General features: G+C 49.2%; 1 protein-coding gene across 1 annotated transcript in view; it reads left to right on the top strand.

Annotated features, from left to right (window-relative positions):
* The window catches only part of CHD1 (chromodomain helicase DNA binding protein 1), a 2,212,767-nt gene that overhangs the window by 1,315,998 nt on the left and 877,589 nt on the right, over positions 1 to 19,180 (top strand). Inside the window, exon 24 of the mRNA XM_069625454.1 lies at positions 111 to 271. Within this exon, the coding sequence (XP_069481555.1) occupies positions 111 to 271 (161 nt within the window). The remainder of the gene's footprint in view (positions 1 to 110; positions 272 to 19,180) is intronic.

The raw sequence follows: 19,180 nt of genomic DNA, 5'->3' as shown, positions 1-19,180 counted from the left end.
ACAGAAAATACATAAAGAGCTCTAATGCAGTCAATGTTTCCCTAGACAAAGTTTGGGATTTTTAAGTCCATCTTTTAAGTTATACTTTGCTTTCTGTCTTGACATACTAGAATAGCTTCAATGGAAGCGAAGGTAGACGCAGTAGGAATCGAAGGTACTCTGGTTCTGACAGTGATTCCACATCAGATCGTAAGCGACCAAAGAAACGTGGAAGGCCACGGACCATCCCTCGTGAAAATATTAAAGGCTTTAGCGATGCTGAGATTAGAAGGTGAGAACTTGATTTTCATTTGAAGTATTTAAAATGTTTGCGTTTTTTTTCAACATACATTCAGAACCAAATACATTTTATAGACAAATATTTGGTGCAGTCACTTCCTGAGACATAGCTAGGCAGTGTGATGCCGCTCTCTGATAGCACTAATCACTGTTTCATGATGTGAAAAGGTTTAGATTACATCCTGGCATCATTAGATTTTAAAAAAAAATTCTTCACATGAAATACAAATCTGTCAGATAAATTATTTCATGATGCAATTCCTCATGCCACTTAATTGTCTGTGTACCTCCTGTTAAGATGGATTTAAAAAATCGGCCCAGGGGTGGATTTTGGGAGGCCAACCTGTTATGGTGAACAGGAAAGGCACTGAAGTCTAGCCAAACCGAATCAAGGTGCGATGATCGGGAGGTAAGGCTTAGACTTGTGAGTGGTGCGAGTGTGTTCTAGGGCTAGAATGAGACGCACTCCAATATTTCCAGGTAGACAAAGAAGTAAACAAGTATACAATGATTTAGAGTGTCAGGAAAGATTTCTCTTTTGACAACTTTCCCTCCATAGTTCTATTTGTATTTTATTTGTATGTTATTTATTTGTAAAGCGCTCCAGGCCCACAGGCTTCAGGGTGCATAATCTTGTAGAGCAAAGTTACAATTACATATAATAACGATAGAACTGGGCTAAAACTATTTACATAGGCATATAGTTATGAACCAAATTGACAATATGACAGCATAAGTTAAATACAAGTTAGAGTATACACAGAGACAATAATGCAGCATAATCTCTAGCTCAAAGTCGGGGATAGTCTGCCTAGTCATACAGGCTGAATCAAATGTTTTGTGCGAAGAGCCATGATTTGGTTTTATTCTTGAAAGATTGGAAGGAAGGCTCAGTTCTAATGGCGTTCGGGAGGGAGTTCCAGAGCTTGGTGGCCAGGACAGGGAAACTCACACCCCCAGCTTTTTGTCGTTTAAATCTAGGCAGGGATAGGCTTTGTACTTGGGCCGCTCTCGGGGGACAGGCAGAGGTGTGGAGGGTAAGGCGGTTCGATAGGTAGGAAAGGGCCTTATTGGCCAAGTACTTGTGCGTCAGGGCAAGAGTTTTCAGGGAAATTCTGTGCTTGACTGGAAGCCAATGTAGATTGGATCTGAAGTCGGAGATATGTTGGTTTCTAGGAATATTTAGTGCCACTCTAATGGCATTATTTTGTGTGATTTGTAGTTTGTTGATGTTGGACTGACTAGTGCCAAGATAGAGGGCGCTACAATAGTCCATCTTGTACATGATGAGAGTTCTAGCCAAAGTGATATAATTAGGAGTGGTCAGGAAAGGTCTAAAGGCAGCGATAAGTTTGGAAGTGTAGGCCGAGGCTGACCTCGCTGCATTGGTTAGGTTTGTCTGGTCAGGGATAGAGTGGAATCAAAATAGATATCTAATGTTTTTGTGTCCTTGGAGACCTTTATGACCTTGCCGTCAATGCAGAAAGACTTAAAGGAGTGGTTTAGTTTATTAAGGCGTTGAGTGGTACCGAATATGAGGAGCTCCGTCTTGTCATCGTTCAGGCAAAGCTCATGTTGGGCCATCCAGGCGTGAATGACCAGGAATACATCATTCAAAGATTTGGTATCGGCTGTATAGTCTCCCGTGATGGGGATGAGTATCTGGGTGTCATCAGCATAGTTGCTGTATGAGGCACCCAGATAGTTTGGTAAACACATTGTAAACTGTAGGAGGCACACATGAGCCTTGAGGGACCCCGCAGTAAATAGGAGCAGAGTCAGTGGAGGCTGAAGGGGGGAAAAAACATGGATCTATTGCTTAGAAAGGAACTGATTCAGGCAGTGGCCGAGTCGGAGAAGTGGGCAGCAGATCTGAGGTGTTGGCACAAGATTTGGTGATTGACCGAGTCAAAAGCAGCAGAGAGATCTAGCAGTAACAACAAGGCTAATTTCCCATTCTCTTTCAAGACCTCGATTTGTGTTTTAAGATCAATCAAAGCCGTTTCAGAGCCATGCCTAGGTCGGAAGCCAGATTTTCTCAGCCCTAGGAGATTGTTAACTTCAAGATAGTCCTGGATCTGGAGGTAAGCTGCACAATCTAATATTTTGAGCATGAAAGGGACAGTAGTGATAGGACTGTAGTTTGTTGGTATACTGGGGTATAGTGATGTTTTTTTTTTTTAGCAGAGGGATGAACCAGGCGTCCTTGAGATTGTCCGGGACAATACCTGTTTTGAAGGATGAATTTATGAGGGCCGTGATAAAAGGGGCTAGATCATGGGAAGCTTCCTTGATAATAGGAGCAGGGCATGAATCCCCTTGGCAGTTGGATGGTTTAATTTTGTTGGCGATACCTTCCACTTACGCAATAGTAAGTGGCGAGAAGAAGGGTTTGGTGTTAGGGGTGATGTCAGTAGGGGAGGTGGCCTGAGGTTTATCCGTCTGAAGACAATTTTGTTTGACTTTCATTTTAGATTGGAGGGATGCACTTTTATCCAGTAGCACTGTCTGTAAGTTTGCACACCATTTGCTATCTCTGGTACAAGTATCTGGGGGCATAGCAGATGATTCGAGTTCCTTTCGAATCTTGAATAGTTCTTTAGTGTTTGAGTCTGCTTGCGTGATGCGTTTATTATAAGTCTCCTTTTTAGCCTGGAAGATAGCTTCTTTGTAATTGAGGGAAGCTAGGATGAGACCGTCCTTGTGGGCATCAGAAAGATGGCTTTTCCACCGGGATTCAGCGCTGCGTTTAGCTTTGCGCAGCACTCTTAGCTGTGGTGTAAACCACAAGTTCAGGTGCATGTGAGGTTTTGGTTTCTTAAGTTTAAAGGAGGCAATAGAATTTAGGGCTGGTAGCATGACGTGATTGTATCTATCCGCTAAGATCGATGGATCATAGCATGAATCGGTAACTTTATTGAGAGTAGGAAGGATAAGAGGGAGTAATTTATCTCTTGTTATGCCCCTCTTGTTTCTGGTAGGGAGGGCAGGCGCAATTGTAGGTGGAGGGCTGCATCATTGTTGAAAGTAATAATATGGTGATCTGACCATGCGCAAGGTGAGTTGGATTGTAGACTAATATTACACTTAGCGTCAGCTAACCAATCAAGAGTCCTCCCTTTTGATATGGGTAGGTTCAAGGATGTGATGGGTGAATCCTAAATCAGTTTAGGGTATCAGCAAAGTCTAATGCAGTGAGGTGTTAGGATCTTGGTGGCCCAAGTTGAGATCCCCTAAGAGGATGATTTGTGATTTAGTTTTAGATTTGTCAAGTAATAAAGTTGTAATCTCATCCACAAAGGATGTTGCAGGGCCTGGAAGTCTGTAGATAAGGTGCGTGGTGGCCGTTTGGTTGGGAGAGAGTGGTAGTTTGACCGAAAGTAACTCGGCAGAGTCAATGTTTCCATTGGGTATAGCTCTCAAACCAAGAGAATTTTTGTGAATGAAGGCAACTCCACCTCCTCTAGATTGTGAGGTGTTAGTCACATCTAGTGATTGAGTAATCGGGTGGTATCGCCAAGGTGAGTGCAGGTCCAGAGGCTGCATGTAACCAGTCTCTGATATTGCCATGAAGTCAAGCTCTTGAGTCTTAATAAGATCGGCGATGTCTAATGCGTGCGCTGAGAGGGATCTAGTGTTGACGAGGGCGCCCTTAATCTGTTTATCTTTACATAATGGCATTGTGGTGTTAGGATTAGTCTTAGCGATAGGTTTGGGAGGTAACTGGTGACTACGGCTAAGAGGAGGAGGGTTGGGCATGGAGCAAGGATTCTTAATAAGACCACAATGTCAAAGGAATCTAGATCTAATCTTTTGTTTCTAAGGAATGGTGAACACGGTTGGTTAGGTGTGGGTTTCTTTGCAAAGTGTTCAAGCCATAATGCAGGAGCATTAAGGTACTGGTTAGTCGTTGCAGTGATGTCATTGAGCAGGTTAACACATAATGCGGGGTGTCCCGTAGTGAGGCTATGTGGTTTCAGTAACTGTTGTGGTAGTTGATTTGCGATAGGGCTATAGATAAGATCTGCCATCATGGCAAAAAGTGCTAGAATCTAATGAAGTAACAAGTTCTCGTTGGGCTGCATAGAGAGACACCCAGGCTGTGATGGTTAGGAGTAGTAATACCATTAAAGGGGGCTGCGCTAAATTGCACATAAACATGATGGACAATAGATGTGGCAGAATTATGTGAGAACAACTAGCATACTGTTAGTGCAGTCAGTAGGCTGGCAGTGTAAATGACAATCATTTGACTAGGAAGTATGTTTACACAATGTGGTATAGTCATCCAAAGTACGTTTATGAGGAAGCAGCTAGGTCAATTGAGGTTGTCAGGTAGGCACAAGTAAGCAGCTAGCCATATTGGGCACAAGTAAGCAGCTAGGCACATTAGGCACATTCAGGTCAAGCTAGAATTACTGTTGGTATAGCGAGACAAACAACCATACACAATTTGGCGCATATCATTTCAGCTAAAATGCAGTTGAAACAGTAACGAATCAGTTGGCTAGAGACAGATGAGCACAATCAAGTTGTGACAGCAAGCTAGGAGAGTGGTCGGTACAGCCAATAATCACACACACGACAGAGGAAACCAGGCAGTAGTACTTGAATTACTGTTGGTGCAACATGGTTCAGGCAATTCAACAAGTATTTCGGCAGATTCAGGTACGCAATGCTGGTACATTAGTAAGGTAAGAGGCACGAACGTAGTGAAAGGAGGGGGCGGTTCACATAGTACAGCTCAGAGCATTCAGCTCGCGAGCACTCCTATGAGCAGGGACAGCTCAATACCGCATTAGTTGCTAAACTGTTTACGTGTGTGTAGAGACTGAGGCGACGGGGTATAGTGCAATTAAGCAGCAAAAGATAGCCATGAACAGATGAAACGTGGCTAAGCTAAGCGGCTCGTGGCACCAACGACATAAGTACTATGGCTTTGAATCAATATGCACATAGTCAGAAAAATGCAGTATAGTGGCAGACATGAGCCGAGATATATGCAGAAAGTGGGGAATTGCTTAGCACAGAGACGTATGATAAAGGGCATTAATAGGGAAGCGGTCACAACGCTGTAATATGAAAAATAGTGATTCCGAACAAAATTGTAATACACAATGTTGCCAGTCTAAAACAAAGTTATGGGTATTGGCGTTACCACTGCAAGTTAGAGACATTGGAAAGAGACTATGGACCCCCAAACATTTTGATGTCTTTTTGAACCTGTCCTGACTTTTTATAGGGAAGTGAAGCCTACAGCTTTACCCGCCTGGCCTTTTGCTATGGGGAAACTGATCAGTCTTTCAGATTGTCAGTACTGGAAAACTACTTCCCTTTGACTTTTATACGTTTGTTACTTTTTAACATTGCACACAGCGTCTTACCATGCAGTGCAATGGGAATACTTTTGTATCACCCTAGTATTTTACACTTGGGATTTTTGGTTACTTTTGTTTGTGCCTAAAGACAAGCTGGTGGCAGCAATTATAGTTGTACAATGTTTGTGTTAATTCTAGTGTGCACATTCGCGTTTACTGCATATGGTATCCAAATGTTGGTAGTGCCCTAAAATGGCCACCCCTCAATATTCTCTTGTTCTTTGGCCATATTGTTGTTTGGCCTTCTTCCTGCTTTATTATTTAACACAGCCCTAACTTTGAGAAGCAGCAGTGCACTTTGCAGAGGTACACAACAGTACAGATGCCTAACAGCACTTTTCAGAGGTAGACAACAGAACAGATATACAGCGGGGGGTACGATACAGAGGGGCACAGAGGACGGGTACATCTGTACAGGGTGGCGGGGAGAAAGGGAGGGCGGCGTATAGCGAGTCAGGTGGTGCAGGGGGCTACGCAATGACCTAGGTGTTGAGGAGGAGAGACTCTTGACTTTCTCTGGCTAGTGATGCCTGTATATGTGTGTGTGGCCAAGGAAGCGAGTGGCACTGTCTGGTCCCCACTCCACCTCTTGATGCCTGAGAGTCTGGATGTGGGGCATGAGTGAAACCAATAGTTGTCACTGAATGGACCATTATTGGCTGTTTGAATGGTGCAGATCACTACCATTGGTGGGCTTGAACTTGCTTCCAGGCTGAATTTTGGATAATAGGACTCCTCCTGCAGCCATTTCTTCACATCAGCGTTGGAGCCAAGAGTAAAAGAACAGCCTTTTGAAGAAGACTCCCAAAGAGACCCAGCATCCATCCCTTCCTTCGCCTGGCCTGGTGAAGCCCAGTTGGACTAGCTGATCTGCGAAGGCCCTGGAATGGTGGGACCAACCAGTCTCAATGTGTTCTTGAGGATTCAGCCTTCAGAAGTGTCCCTGGACCACCCAGTGGACTAACCAGCTTTCTAGCAGGATACCTCGCTAGAACCATTGCCATTCTTTTTTTGCAGCAGAACTTTGGTGGTCACCAGCTTGTGGTGTAAGTCGCCTTCATGCTGAATTTCAGATGCCCAGCTTCAGTGTATACTTTGGAAGGTCTTCAACTGCAAATGGGAGGACTGATAGTCTGAAGGACTGTTTGATTTCCCCATAACAAATGAGCAAAAGGCAGGGGAAATTAAGCTGAAGGCTTTACTTCCCCCCTCTAAAAGTCAGAACAGGTTAAAAAGCATAGCAAAAAGATTGAGAGTCCATAGAAACTCTGGAGGGGAACGTTGCAGAAAGAGAAATCTTTTCTAACAGTTAAGTAGAAAATTGCAGTGAAAACATTTTGGAGTAGTCCTAGAATGAAATGCTTAACTCTCAATACGTTCAGTAATAATATGGAAGCAGGCCTAGTGCGTTAGAGCCACTGCTTCCACAAGATATACTGTTCCGATATGTGTATTATTGAATGTTTATTATTGAAGTCAGTAATGCCAGTGGTTGCGATTACGTTTTCCAAAAGTTCAGGTAGCTCTCCTTCCCACCACACTAGAGAAGGCCCAGGGGAGGATCCTTGACTAAACCGGGACTTATCTGATTCAGGCTAGTTAGAGCTTGAGTCAGGACTTTACTCTCATGTAACAATATGGAGGAAGTGGGGGACGGAACAGATATGTTACTTGCATCACTTACTCTGATTTTCCCAGAGAGCACTTGTGTGGTTGACCAATTCATTAGGGCCTCTTCGTTGCTTGGCCTGGTCGAGGAGGTCCAGGGGTCGTGGGTGCAGAGGTCTTTTTCGTATGTAGGATTTAGTTTGTCGGTTGCAGTACGTGTATTACGGTTCCAGAGACTGGCAGCTGGTTACCATTGACATGAAATTAAGACTTCTGTAGATCAAGTGGCCTCAAGAGACCTCCATGGATCGAAGAAGACTGGATTCAACGGGAGTTACAATGGTCAAATGGGGACGGGTGCGCTTTGGTTGACAAACAAAGGAGCGGGCCCTGCACGGCTCCTGTTGAGACAAGAAGGCTGAAATTGCAGGAGCAGGCTTCTTGTAGCACAAGTTGAAGATCCTTTAAGTTCCAAGGATGCACATGGAATGGCCACAGCTGCAGTGAGGTAGCCCTGGAGAAATCTGGCTATTCCAGGGACACTTCTGAAAACTCGGCAGGCATGCATCCTCGAGCAGAGATCGAGACTTGTTCCCACTGGTTGAAGCACTAAAGAGAGGGCCTTGGTGAGATCAGGACGGAGGAGCATGCTTCCCTGGGACTTGGTTGGAAGCAATGCTGGTCAGCTGCAGCGGTCGTCTTTGGCTCTTTATCGGGCTGCACTTCTTTGTAGGGGTCTTGCTCCAATGATCTCTCAAATGGCTGCAGGAGTCCTCCATTTATACAAGGTTTGGACTGAAGTCGCTGTTACGGAGATGTATAATTTGTATGCTTCATTCCCTCTCCTAGTGAGACGGACTTCTGGACCTTTCTCTGAAATGCTGAATGAGTGGAGCCTTTTTCCACTCCTTCATTCTGAGGGGCTCTTTCTTTTGGAACTCTAGTCTTTGTACCTTTCCTATGGAGTCCATTTTCCTCCATACCCTTTAAAGACATGTATTTTACTATTGCAGCACACAGCTCCTTATGGGCAGTGTTGCTGAGGATCCTTATGGTCCTTCTTTTGAGATTCTTTTTTTTCCTAGAATAACTACAGTTCGTACAGATAGAGAGATACTTAGTAGGTCTCCTAAAACTTCATAGTCTGAGAGATTGGCTCAACCACCTTCAGTGGAGTACCGAAGGGATACCTATTTATCCCCCTTCTCTCGGCTCTTGTGACTTTTTAGTTACATAGACAAACTCCTAGTTCTGGCCGGTGGCAGTGGACGTGTCCTACCTTCTATTGTGTGATCTTTCAACCGCAGGCTATGTCCAAAGCCTCGGTAGTGCACAATACGGGAACCCAAGTACTAACTTTGGGCCTCCCTTTTTACTCTTGCAACCCATCCCTTTTCCTCCATACAGTATGGGCATCCCTCGCGAGGGACGGGAGACGGAACCTTTTTCACAAGAAACATCTTCTTACCCTTTAAATTTAGAGGCGTGCGGCACTGGGAGCATGCACTCACCTGGCTTCGCCCATGTAATACCACACGCTCTTCCCCGGATATTCTTCTATCTTTTTCTTTTCAATTGGGTACTTGGTCCTCCGGCGCCACGCTACTCCCCAGCGCATGTCGACTTCAGCAGGTGTCCAGCCTGCACAGGGCTGTTCCCTATGTCCGACCCCCAGGCCCTTTGCCTCCGCTGCCTTGTCCCTGACCATGGCTGGAAGGTTGTTCCGCCTGCGACGCACTGACTCCACGGGCACTGAAGAACAGGCTAGCTAGTTGGAGGGAGCTCTTCCAGAAGTCGCCTCCTGAGGACTTAAAGGACTTTGTCAAACATCACTCGAGGCCGAAGAAAAAGCCTCTATTCACCATTGCACCCCGTAAGGGCGACTCCTTCCCAATGAAGCGCCCGACCGGGACAAACCTCTTGGGTTCTAGCACCAACACACATACCGAGGATAGTCCAGCTACCGGCCTCGCGGCGCAGGGGTCTCTGGATCCTTCCGGGGTCAGTGCTGAGGGACTGCAAGCTTCTTTTCCCCTGCTCTCAAGGCAGTGTGTGCCCGTCAATATCACCTGCCACATCTATAGCCTCCGAAGACAGGTTCTTCGAAAGGTTCCTATGGCTGATGCAAAATCCCCAGATGGCGGCCATCCTCCGGGATGGCATCAGTGACATGCTCCCCCAGGTCACCACACCGGCACCCATAGTCATTCCTCCTATGGCTCCGTTGCCACAGGCCCCAACGCAGCCACCGCTGCCCCAGCCGGCTCCTCCGATTCCAGCTTCCCTGCCTCCCACATTACAGGCGGCTCCACAACAGCTGCCACCGGCTCCGGTATCCACACCGCAGCCCACGGTGCCAAGCACTACTCCACCAGTTCCGGACCCTCCGAGCACTCTGGTGGGCAATGACGAGGACAACGACCCCGACACGCCATCTTCAGCCAAGGCCTTCCACAAACCTCTTGCAGGTTTGGCAGAATATTTGGGCCTTCCTCAGCCCAACGTAGAGCAGCCCGAGGAGGGGGGGTCTTGGCAGAAGTCCTCACCCTAAGACCCCCTACCAGAACGGGGATGCCGATGCAGAAAGAGATAGTTGCCCTGGCCAAAAAGGAGTGGCTCAAGCCACACTTGGCCCAACCCGTCACTCGGCGCCTCAACGCCAAGTATCGGCAGTTTGAGGGGGATACACTCTTGCTTTCGGCGCATCCTCTACAGCACTCATCCTTGATCGCTGCAGCGTCACTCTACTCTAAACCTCAGTTGTTCTCGGCCACCTTGTCCTCGACGCTGCTAGGCAAGGAGGAGATTATCTTGGAGGCGTACGGGGGAAAAAGCTGTACTCCACCGCCTCCTTTCACCTGCGTCAAGCCAATGCGGATGCTTGCTGGCAGCCATTAACCAAAGGCTCCGGTGGGAAATAGCAGACTTCCTCCCAGATCTTCCGGCTCAGAGCCAAGTGCGCTTCAAGGCGGGCCTAGGAGAAGCTAGGCTGGTAGCGCAGGACGACATGTAATCCACCGTGGACCACATAGATACCTCTGTCCGGGCCACCTGCATCGCCACAGACATGAGAAGGACTGCCTGGCTCTGGGCTACTAAGTTTAACCCTGACGTCCAATAACATATATTGGACCTTCCTTTCAAGGTTAGTGACCTCTTTCACTCCACCACGGATGAAGAATAAGATAAAAATGAACAGCTCGCAAACGGCAAAGTCTTTATCTGTTCTTACAAAGGCCACTCCCAAGGCCTACACCCAGTCACAGCAACGCTCCAACAAGGGGCGGGCCTTTGGCAGGTTCCGGGGCTTTCAAGAACGAAGGTCCAGGCAACCTGACCGTTCTCCGAGTCAGCACCGGAGGAAGCTGCAAAAGGGGGCAGTGAGGGCTTTTTCCAATCCACGTCCTGAGCAACAGCCTGAGAGGGAAAGAAGGCCTGACACGCCCCTTCAGGTCCACGTGTCTCTGGTGGGGGGCAGGCTTGCCTTTCACATGCAATTTTGGCACTAGAATGTTTCGGACCCCGGGATCCTCTCCGTAGTCTCTGCGGGTACCGCCTACCGGTACCTTCCTCTCTTCCCGCCTCCCCTCCTCTCCCACAGATTGGGACAGCAACTCTGCTGGCGGAGAGCTGGTCGCTCGTCGAGAGCCTGGCTGTGGAAGAAGTCCCAACCTCCCAGCGAGGCTTGGGCTTTTATTCCAGGATTTTCACCATACAGAAAAAGAACCAGGCTGGCCTGAAAGTTGTGTTCGACCTTTCCACCCTCAATCTCTTCCTTCCTCTGCAAAAATTCAAGAAGGTTACACCAACACTTATTGCGGAAACACTTGACAGGGGAGACTGGATGTGCTCCCTGGATCTGAAGGACGCATACCTACACGTCCCAATTTGGCAGCTGCATCGTTCCTTAGTGTGGTTCAGGATCATGGGCTGCCATTTCTCCAGGATGGATTCTCATGCTCATGAATATTCCCCGTCGTCCGGCTGGGAATCCTCTGTAAAAAAAGAAAATCAGTTTGTTTCATTTCTGAACTGTCTTTCTCCTAACAACCAATCACTGCTCTCTGGGTTATACTGCCCCCAGCCAATGACTGCCCTCTACATAAGCCCCTCCCCTGGCAGCCATCTTCAGAATTTTACCGCACGTTCAAGTGTTGGGAGTCCGCGTGCTTAGCTCTCTAGCTTTTACTGCGTTTTGTGCTTTTTGGAAGAGTTTTACTGTTTTTTTCGGTTAATCGAGCCTCATGCTCCATCGATATACCTTCTGATTAACGGGGACCCGTTTTTTGGATTCTTTAGCGTACCTCAAGGCCGAATTTCGTCGAGTTTCTACGTGGAGGATTCCAGAAGTTTCTTCAAGGCCTATGCTGCATGGACATGTCGGAGGATAAGGATGATTCAGCTCCCCTTTACAAGATTTGTTCCGACTGCAGCTTGCAGAATGTCTTCTTGAACGACAAGCATTCCAAGTGCCTCTACTGCCTGTACCCGGACCCAACGCACGTGGAGGAGGACTGTGCGTTTTGTTTGAAGATGGTGCCCCGCACGCTGAAGGATCAGCATTGGCGGCTCAAGAAGTGGCTACAGGCCAAGGCCCCTGCTCTGGGTGGGTCCCAGCAGCATACCTCCCCTGCTCCCAAGAAAGCTGAGCGGTCTTCTAAGACCTTTTGAGGGCGCTCCTCCCACGGGGCCCAACAAAAGGCTAAGCACAGAGTCCACTGTCACTGGGAGCGCCGTTAAGACGGTCTCCTCGGCGGCCAGGGCGAGTGCAGTCTCACCAGCGGCCTCGATCACCAGCCAACGCTCGGGGATCTTCGTCAAAGAGGAAGTCGGACCATCCGGGCAAACTCAAGGAGAAGCCCAAGACCTGCCTACCGGAGAAGGCCAAGGGGGAGCCGGGCACTGACCCTTCCCCTAAGGCGAAGGCTGCAGGTTCGACCTAGACCGTGAAGGCCCAGGTGTATCCGACGAAGGTCCAACCTTCCATCGAAGGAGTGGTGGTGTCCCTCGCGAAGGCCGCCGTGGTGGACCCTCAGGACTCAACCCCAAAGGCAAGAGTATCCCTGCCTGGCAGGAGGGATTCCTCTTTTCAGCCCATAGAGAAGACACTGGAGATGATGATGACAGTCATTTCACCTAAACCGTTCCGCCTGGTCGCAGAGAAGGGGGTGGGGGGGCGGTAGTACTCCAGGGCATGGATATCTCCTCAGGGGAGGAGCTTACCTGCCTCCAGACCATCCAGGAGGAGGGGTGCGTCGAGAGCAGGCCCTACGGCAAGGATTCTGGTGAGGGCGACGATGAAGGGGACGACGAGGAGACCGACGAGGAACAGCAGGGCGTTGAGGGCTTGGGCGACCAGCCTACGCCGCATTCACCGGTTTCACCTTCACCTCCGTCGCCTCAGTGGCCACCTGGAGATATCTCGGCTGTCATTCTCTGTTTTCCATACTCCGTTCTCGGAGATGCAAACGAGGATGCCTGTTACACCTGTGGCCCCTCCCAGGGAGCCGGTGCCGATGGGGGAACTACCGACCAAGAAGAGGAAAGTTGTCCCTCCACCTCCTTGCCACCCTTCGCCTCCCTCGCAACCCCCGAGGGATGAGACGGATCCTGACACAGCGACATCAGGCACTGGCACGGACAATGACGGCGGGTTGGTCTTCCTCCCGTCTCCACCGCCCTGATCTTCACCACCTGACGAGATATGCTTGTTTCACGCCATGATCTCCACGGCTTCGGAGCTCTTTCTGCTCGTTCCTGAGCAGAAGAAGAAACAGGGTTTCCTATACCAGCGCCACATGGCCAAGAGAAAGAGAGTCAATAGGAAGACCATTTCAGTGGCGGTGCCTCGTCCTACCGTCAATCCTCCCGCTCTTCGGCCCAGGAGAACAGGGGCCGTGCCCAGTCTGAAGGAGAATGTCGTCGTTGCCAGGGTCCCCAAGGCGGCGCTTAGACGTCAAAGCAGGATTGTACTGGCTGTGGTGTCAGGCCCTCAACCGTGCACCCCAGTGGGAGGTCTCCTGGCGAGCTTTGTCAGTGTGTGGAAGTCCATCTCGACCGACCGCTGGGTTCTGGATGCTCTCGCCCACGGACAAACCCTGGAATTTCAACAGAAGTGTGCCGCTATACCACCAGTGTCCCGGCAGGAAAACCACGTCCCTCAGCTGCAGCTGGAGGTGCAGGCCATGCTAAAAAAGGGCACGATAGAGCTTGTCCCAAAGAGGCTCTGGATTGTACTTTCGTTACTTCCTTGTGAAAAAGATGTCCGGCAGCTGGAAGCCCATCCTAGACCTCCGCTGTCTAACCAAGTACTTTAAGTCCCAGGTGGTGACTCTTCGGCACGTGTTCGGACAGCTAGAAGAAGGGGACTGGATTAGGAGGATGCTTACTTACAAATTCCCATCCACAAGGGGCACCGCAAGTTTCAGCGCTTCATGGTTCAAGGGCAACATTATCAATTCAAGGCCCTTCGCTTCAGATTGAAGTCGGCACCAAGGGTTTTCACCTGTGGCGGCACAGCTGCTTCTACAAGGGATCCACGTCTATCCTTACCTGGACGACTGGCTCATTCAGGCAAACTCAAAGGACATTGCCGTCGACCACACAGCGAGGACCATCCGCCTACTGACTGATCTGGGGTTCTCGGTGAACTGTGCAAAATCCTGCTTGACTCCATCGCAGGACGCGCTGTTTCTGGGATCCCGACTCAACAATGTCATGTTGGAGGAAAGGATAGCAGCCATCGTGGGCAAGTGCAACGGCTGTTGGCCATCAAGTCTCTGCTCGGCATGATGTTGTCATGCATCTACCTCATCCGACTATGCAAGCTGCGGATGTGTCCACTACAGGAGTTTCTCGATGACCGTTGGATACAAGTGTCGGGAAGCTTCCAGGACAAGATCACACTCGACGAGAACTTCTGTCGAGCGATACGGTGGTGGGGATTTCGCTCACATCTTTCAGGAGGCATGGATTTTCAGACCCTGGACCGTCATCAAGAGACGGTCACGACGGAAGCCTCTCTGGAAGTTTGGGGAGCTCACACCTGAAGTCTTCACGCAAGAGGCCTGTGGCTGCCGGAGGAGAAGACTTTGCACATCAACGTTCTGGAGCTGCGAGCAGTGTTTTGGGCCCTTGGGTCCTTCCTTCCGCCCCTTAAGGCCAAGGTGGTGCAGGTCTTCACGGAAAATACCACCACAATGTTTTACTTCAGGAAGAAGGGGGGCACCAGATCCCCGGCGCTCTCCAAAGAGGTGCAGGACCTATGTCACTGGGCCGTAGCTCAAGAGATGTTCCTCATCCCGTTTCATCTGGCAGGAATGAAGAACACAGTCACCGACTCTCCCTGGAGGGAGCTGCGCTCTGGTCACGAGTGGGAACTTCGGCAGGACCAAGTGGATCACCTGTTCTGCAGATCGGTCAATCCCCAGATCAATCTGTTTGTGACGGTGACTAACACCAAGTGCCGAAGGTTCGCCAGCAGGTTGCCCCAGCCGGGGAGCATGAGGGACGAATTCTCATTACCATGGGATGGCCTGTTTCTGTATGCGCTGCCTCCACTGCCGTTGCTTCTTCGACTCCTCAATCAACTGAAACGGTCCCGTTGCAGGATGATCCTCGTCGCACCAGCATGACCGAGGCAGATATGGTACCAGGACCTTCTCAGAATGGCAGCATCCCCTCCAGTCAAGCTTCCAGTAGTCGCAGATCTTCTTTCCAGGGAAGGAGGCGCAATTCTGCACCACAACCCAGTATCCCTGAACCTGAAGGACTGCCTCCTGCAGCGTTGGAGTTCGGGGGGGCTACAATCTCCCAGCGGACTGCAAGGAGGTGCTTGTCAAGGCCGGAGCATAGTCTACTCTTAAATGCTGTGGACATAAATGGAAGAGGTTTGCCGTTTGGTGCCGTACACAGATCGCTCATTGCTGTCTATGTCCAAAGCTGGACTGGCTCATGCCACCATCAAAGTTCATCTGGCGGCTATCTCCTGCTACACCAGAACTCTGGAACGATCGTTGTTATGGTCACACCGTCTGGTTAAGGAGTTTGTTAAAGGACTGTTCCGTTCTTTCCCGCTGGTGGAGGCTCCAGCCCCAGCATGGGAACTCAATATGGTGCCGACTAGGCTCATGCGTCCTCCGTTCCAGCCTATGCATTTTTGTTGTGTAAAACAGCTTTTCTTGTGGCCATCACCTCGGCACGACGAGTGGGAGAGATCAAGGCCCTCTCATGGAAACCTGTCACGATTCCATCCCCCAGCCCTCTGGCATATCGGGCTGGAGCCAGGCCACAATCACCTACTTGGCCTCTAAGGGCCTCTCCATCTCCCCAGAGACCTACTTGGACTCTGACTTGTCCCCTTTGGCACCAATCTCACACATAGCCCTAAGATCTATTTAACATTGGATTTGCAATGTATTATGGGTCAATGGATGCCCCCATGTAATTCAGTTCCTTGAACTGAATGGGCAGTCTATCCTTTTGGGTGTGGCTCAGCCCAGGGATATCTGGGATACCTACAGAGTATTTAAACCACGCCCGGCACAAGAAACTCGCTTTGCGTTTCTCTGCACCTGCAGCGTGACACTCACCGTGCTCGAATCTCTGAGAGAACTTCTTTCTTCCGCGCCACAGCTCATGCAAGAACAAGAACATCATTAACAATACTCTACTTGAAGAGGATCCAGCTTCTGCCCAGCTCTTTCTTAGTCTTGCGGATTCCAACGGCGGTGTAATCTTCATCTCGGCACGTCGCGCCTACGAAAGGGGAGAGGAACAGAAGAAGAGCAATAGTAAGCATTCAGCAATATCTTTACCCTCTCGAAACTACAAGGAGAGTTAGTTCCTTAGCTGAATTCCTGCCAATCGGACATTTTCTGTTCCGGAGCATTCCGCTGATCTGAAAAAGGCAAAAGACACATCAGGTTAGCGCAAAATACATTTACGAGGCTCTGCATTTCGCGCTTACTCACTGCAGTTCACCTCCTCGGCTCGCTTCCACGCTGGGTTATTGCAGCACCTAAACTAGAATCACACCGCGCTCTTACTCACCTAAGCAGCGCCTCACCATCCTCAAGACCTTCGCCACATAAGGAAGGAAAGACATAGTTTAAAGAGACTAGAGCCATCAGACTTTTCGCAAGGCTCATTCCACTTACCGGTCTGGCTGAAGTCACAGCAAGCCCTGTCCGCCGGGCCCGTGCCAGTGAAGCAACTAGGCACCATCCAGCCCGCATCACCCAACGCACCCCTGCACCGAAGGCAGGACGGATAGTGCCCCACATCAGAAAACAGGGTGAGGAGAGAACCCGGGAGAAGGTTGGGACCCACGGAAGAAGGGGAGTTTAGACGAGCAAAACCAATAGGGAATTGACCTCTGGCAATCATGTGTTTCAGACCCCGTGTTTGGTTGAACAGATTCCAAGGAAGTGTTTGAAGTGGTCGGAAGTCCGGACAGGCTGAGTGGCGTCCCCTTGAATACCAGGTGAGCGTTACAGATTGCATAGCCTCACACCTTAATCCACCTGGGTGTCATGGAAATGTCAGAAACCGACCAGTTAGCCCAAATGTTGGGGCAGTTGCGCTCCGAAGTGCCCGCAGCCCGCCAGGAGATCAACTCCCTCAGGAGAGAGTTGATAGTTGCTAAAGAGCGAACTTATGACCTAAGTCGACAACTTCTCCAGTCGCAAGCGGGACATGCACCGTTGCCGGGAAATGTGCCTACTACACCAGTACCATCAGCCAGTCCTGTTCAGATAACCCTTCCTGGGGCAGTTCCCTTGGCCCCGCCAGAGCGATTCACAGAGCGATTCACCAGAGATCCCAATAAGTATGCAACTCTTATGAACCAGTGCCGTCTGCACTTTCTTTGCAGGCCCGGGGCCTTCCCAAATGACCAGTCTCGGGTTGCATTTGTGCTATCTTATTTGAGCGGAAGTACCGCAGACGGGTCTATACCATTTGTGACTCAAGACTATCATTTGTTACACGATTTCAGGGGATTTCAGAAGGAAATGGAAAAACGTTTCACCTGTCGTACTCATGGACAGGCCCTAGACAACGAACTTCTATCCCTTCGTCAAGGGAACCAAGACCTATTGACATACATCACCACGTTCAATAGACTTGCAGTTGAAGCTGAATGGTCGGTGTTAGGCAGAATCCTGTGCAGTGCCCTTAGGGACCACTACACACAATTAAGACTACAAGTGGTGATACAAGTTTTACCTTTGGTACAAGCCTGTACTACTGTGTCATAGCCAGGCTTATCTCAAGAGTATATGAGCAGTAGCAGAGATTACACAAAGGGACCACAATTACTGTGACTCAAGCAAACACTGACTCAAGGTTTCAGGTAGAAAAATAGAAGTACATTTATTTTTAAACCATTCGTTATAAACACAACACTTCTATTAAAGTTCAATAAAAGCCACATGTTAAATATATTACAACTAACCAATTCACTTTGTACAGTAAGTCTCAATGTAAGCACCCTGTGTTGGAATGAACCGGTATTAGGCACAAAAACACGTTACCGCAAATACGAATGCGATCACTTTGACAGTTCCGTCTACTAAACAAACGCGTATCCGTGACATAAAATGCTACCGGGGCAAAAACACTCTTAGCGCCTGAGATACCCAGAGGGATTTGGAGGCAAAAATCACAGGCAATATTTTGGTTAGGCACGCAGAATCAAGAAACGCTCAGAGACAGGAGTTTGAAAGTCAAAGGACCGGAGCCAGGGTCGAAGACACCGGGGCCAGTTGCCGAAGATCACACGGTCTAACAGTTCACGATTCAACAGAGCCAAAAGTACTTGGATATTGTCAATGTTCGGAAGCAAAAGTTATAAGAAGGAGGGAAGACAAGGTCAAGCCTTGGAAATGAAGAAAAAAGGGATTCACCCAGTTTCCTCAACAGAACACAGTAACTTGTTCCAATGATGCAGCTGGTGCCCTGGCAGTTGTTCATGTTGGTTTCCCGCAGACCCACGATTCCTGGAGCTTCGTCGAGAAGGAGGACTTCTGAAGGGGGTCTGCACCACACAGGGATGAGGCCGGCAGCAGCGACACAGAATAAAAGGTGCGCTCCTTAAAAACAGGAGAGGCTCTTGAGGTGGCTATCCAACCACTACAGCAGTGTGCAGCGATTTCGACCACGGAAGAGGATCCTCTGGCTGTAGATGAGCTGGTTATCCCCACCAAGCTCAAGGGAAGAAGACTCCGGACTGGATCTTCTCTGAGTCGTTGAAGGGCAGATGGCTCAGGACTGCAGCAGGGCTTCACCGGGACGGGGTAGTTGCAGCAGCTGTCGTTCTCTCCGCTTCTCTTCGGTTCCTTGTAGTTCCAGTGGCGACTCTGACTTCTAGCCCAAGAGACCTGCCTTTTATCCGAAAAACCCCCATTCACACAGCCTGGCTGTCAATCACCCAACAGGGGGGTTGTCCAGCCCGGACAACTACCCTGGCCAATCATGGCAAAATGCGATTTGGGTTTCCTAGGATACCCTGTGCAGGGGGTGACTACACCCCTCACTCACATTCAGCCCACCTAGACACCCAGGCGCCTTGAGGAGGGCTTCTGGGCAGAAGCCTGCCAAAACACAGTGAACAAAGCAGGCGAACCTAGTTTGCCGCGCAAAGTAAAACACAAGACGGACTTTAACAAAAAGAAATGGCGAATAAACCCAACCGGAGCCAAAAGAAAGACGATTTGGTCAAGAGGGTTTATGTTCGAGGCTAATATAATAGCCAAGAACAGTACCACGTTTATCTAATATAATCGCTGTAGAAAAGTTAGGGTAGATACCACTGCCACCAGCCAAGTCTAAATGTTAAAAGAGCGAAACAATCCTCTAGGAGGCACAGATGAAAAAAAGGGATACGAGTTGACCCTTTCCAGTATTCCATGGAT

The sequence above is a fragment of the Ambystoma mexicanum genome, chromosome 6p (genome assembly GCF_040938575.1).
Source record: "Ambystoma mexicanum isolate Mex_15411 chromosome 6p, UKY_AmexF1_1, whole genome shotgun sequence".
In the NCBI taxonomy this organism is placed as follows: domain Eukaryota; kingdom Metazoa; phylum Chordata; class Amphibia; order Caudata; family Ambystomatidae; genus Ambystoma; species Ambystoma mexicanum.
This window is presented reverse-complemented; position numbering and strand designations above follow the sequence as displayed.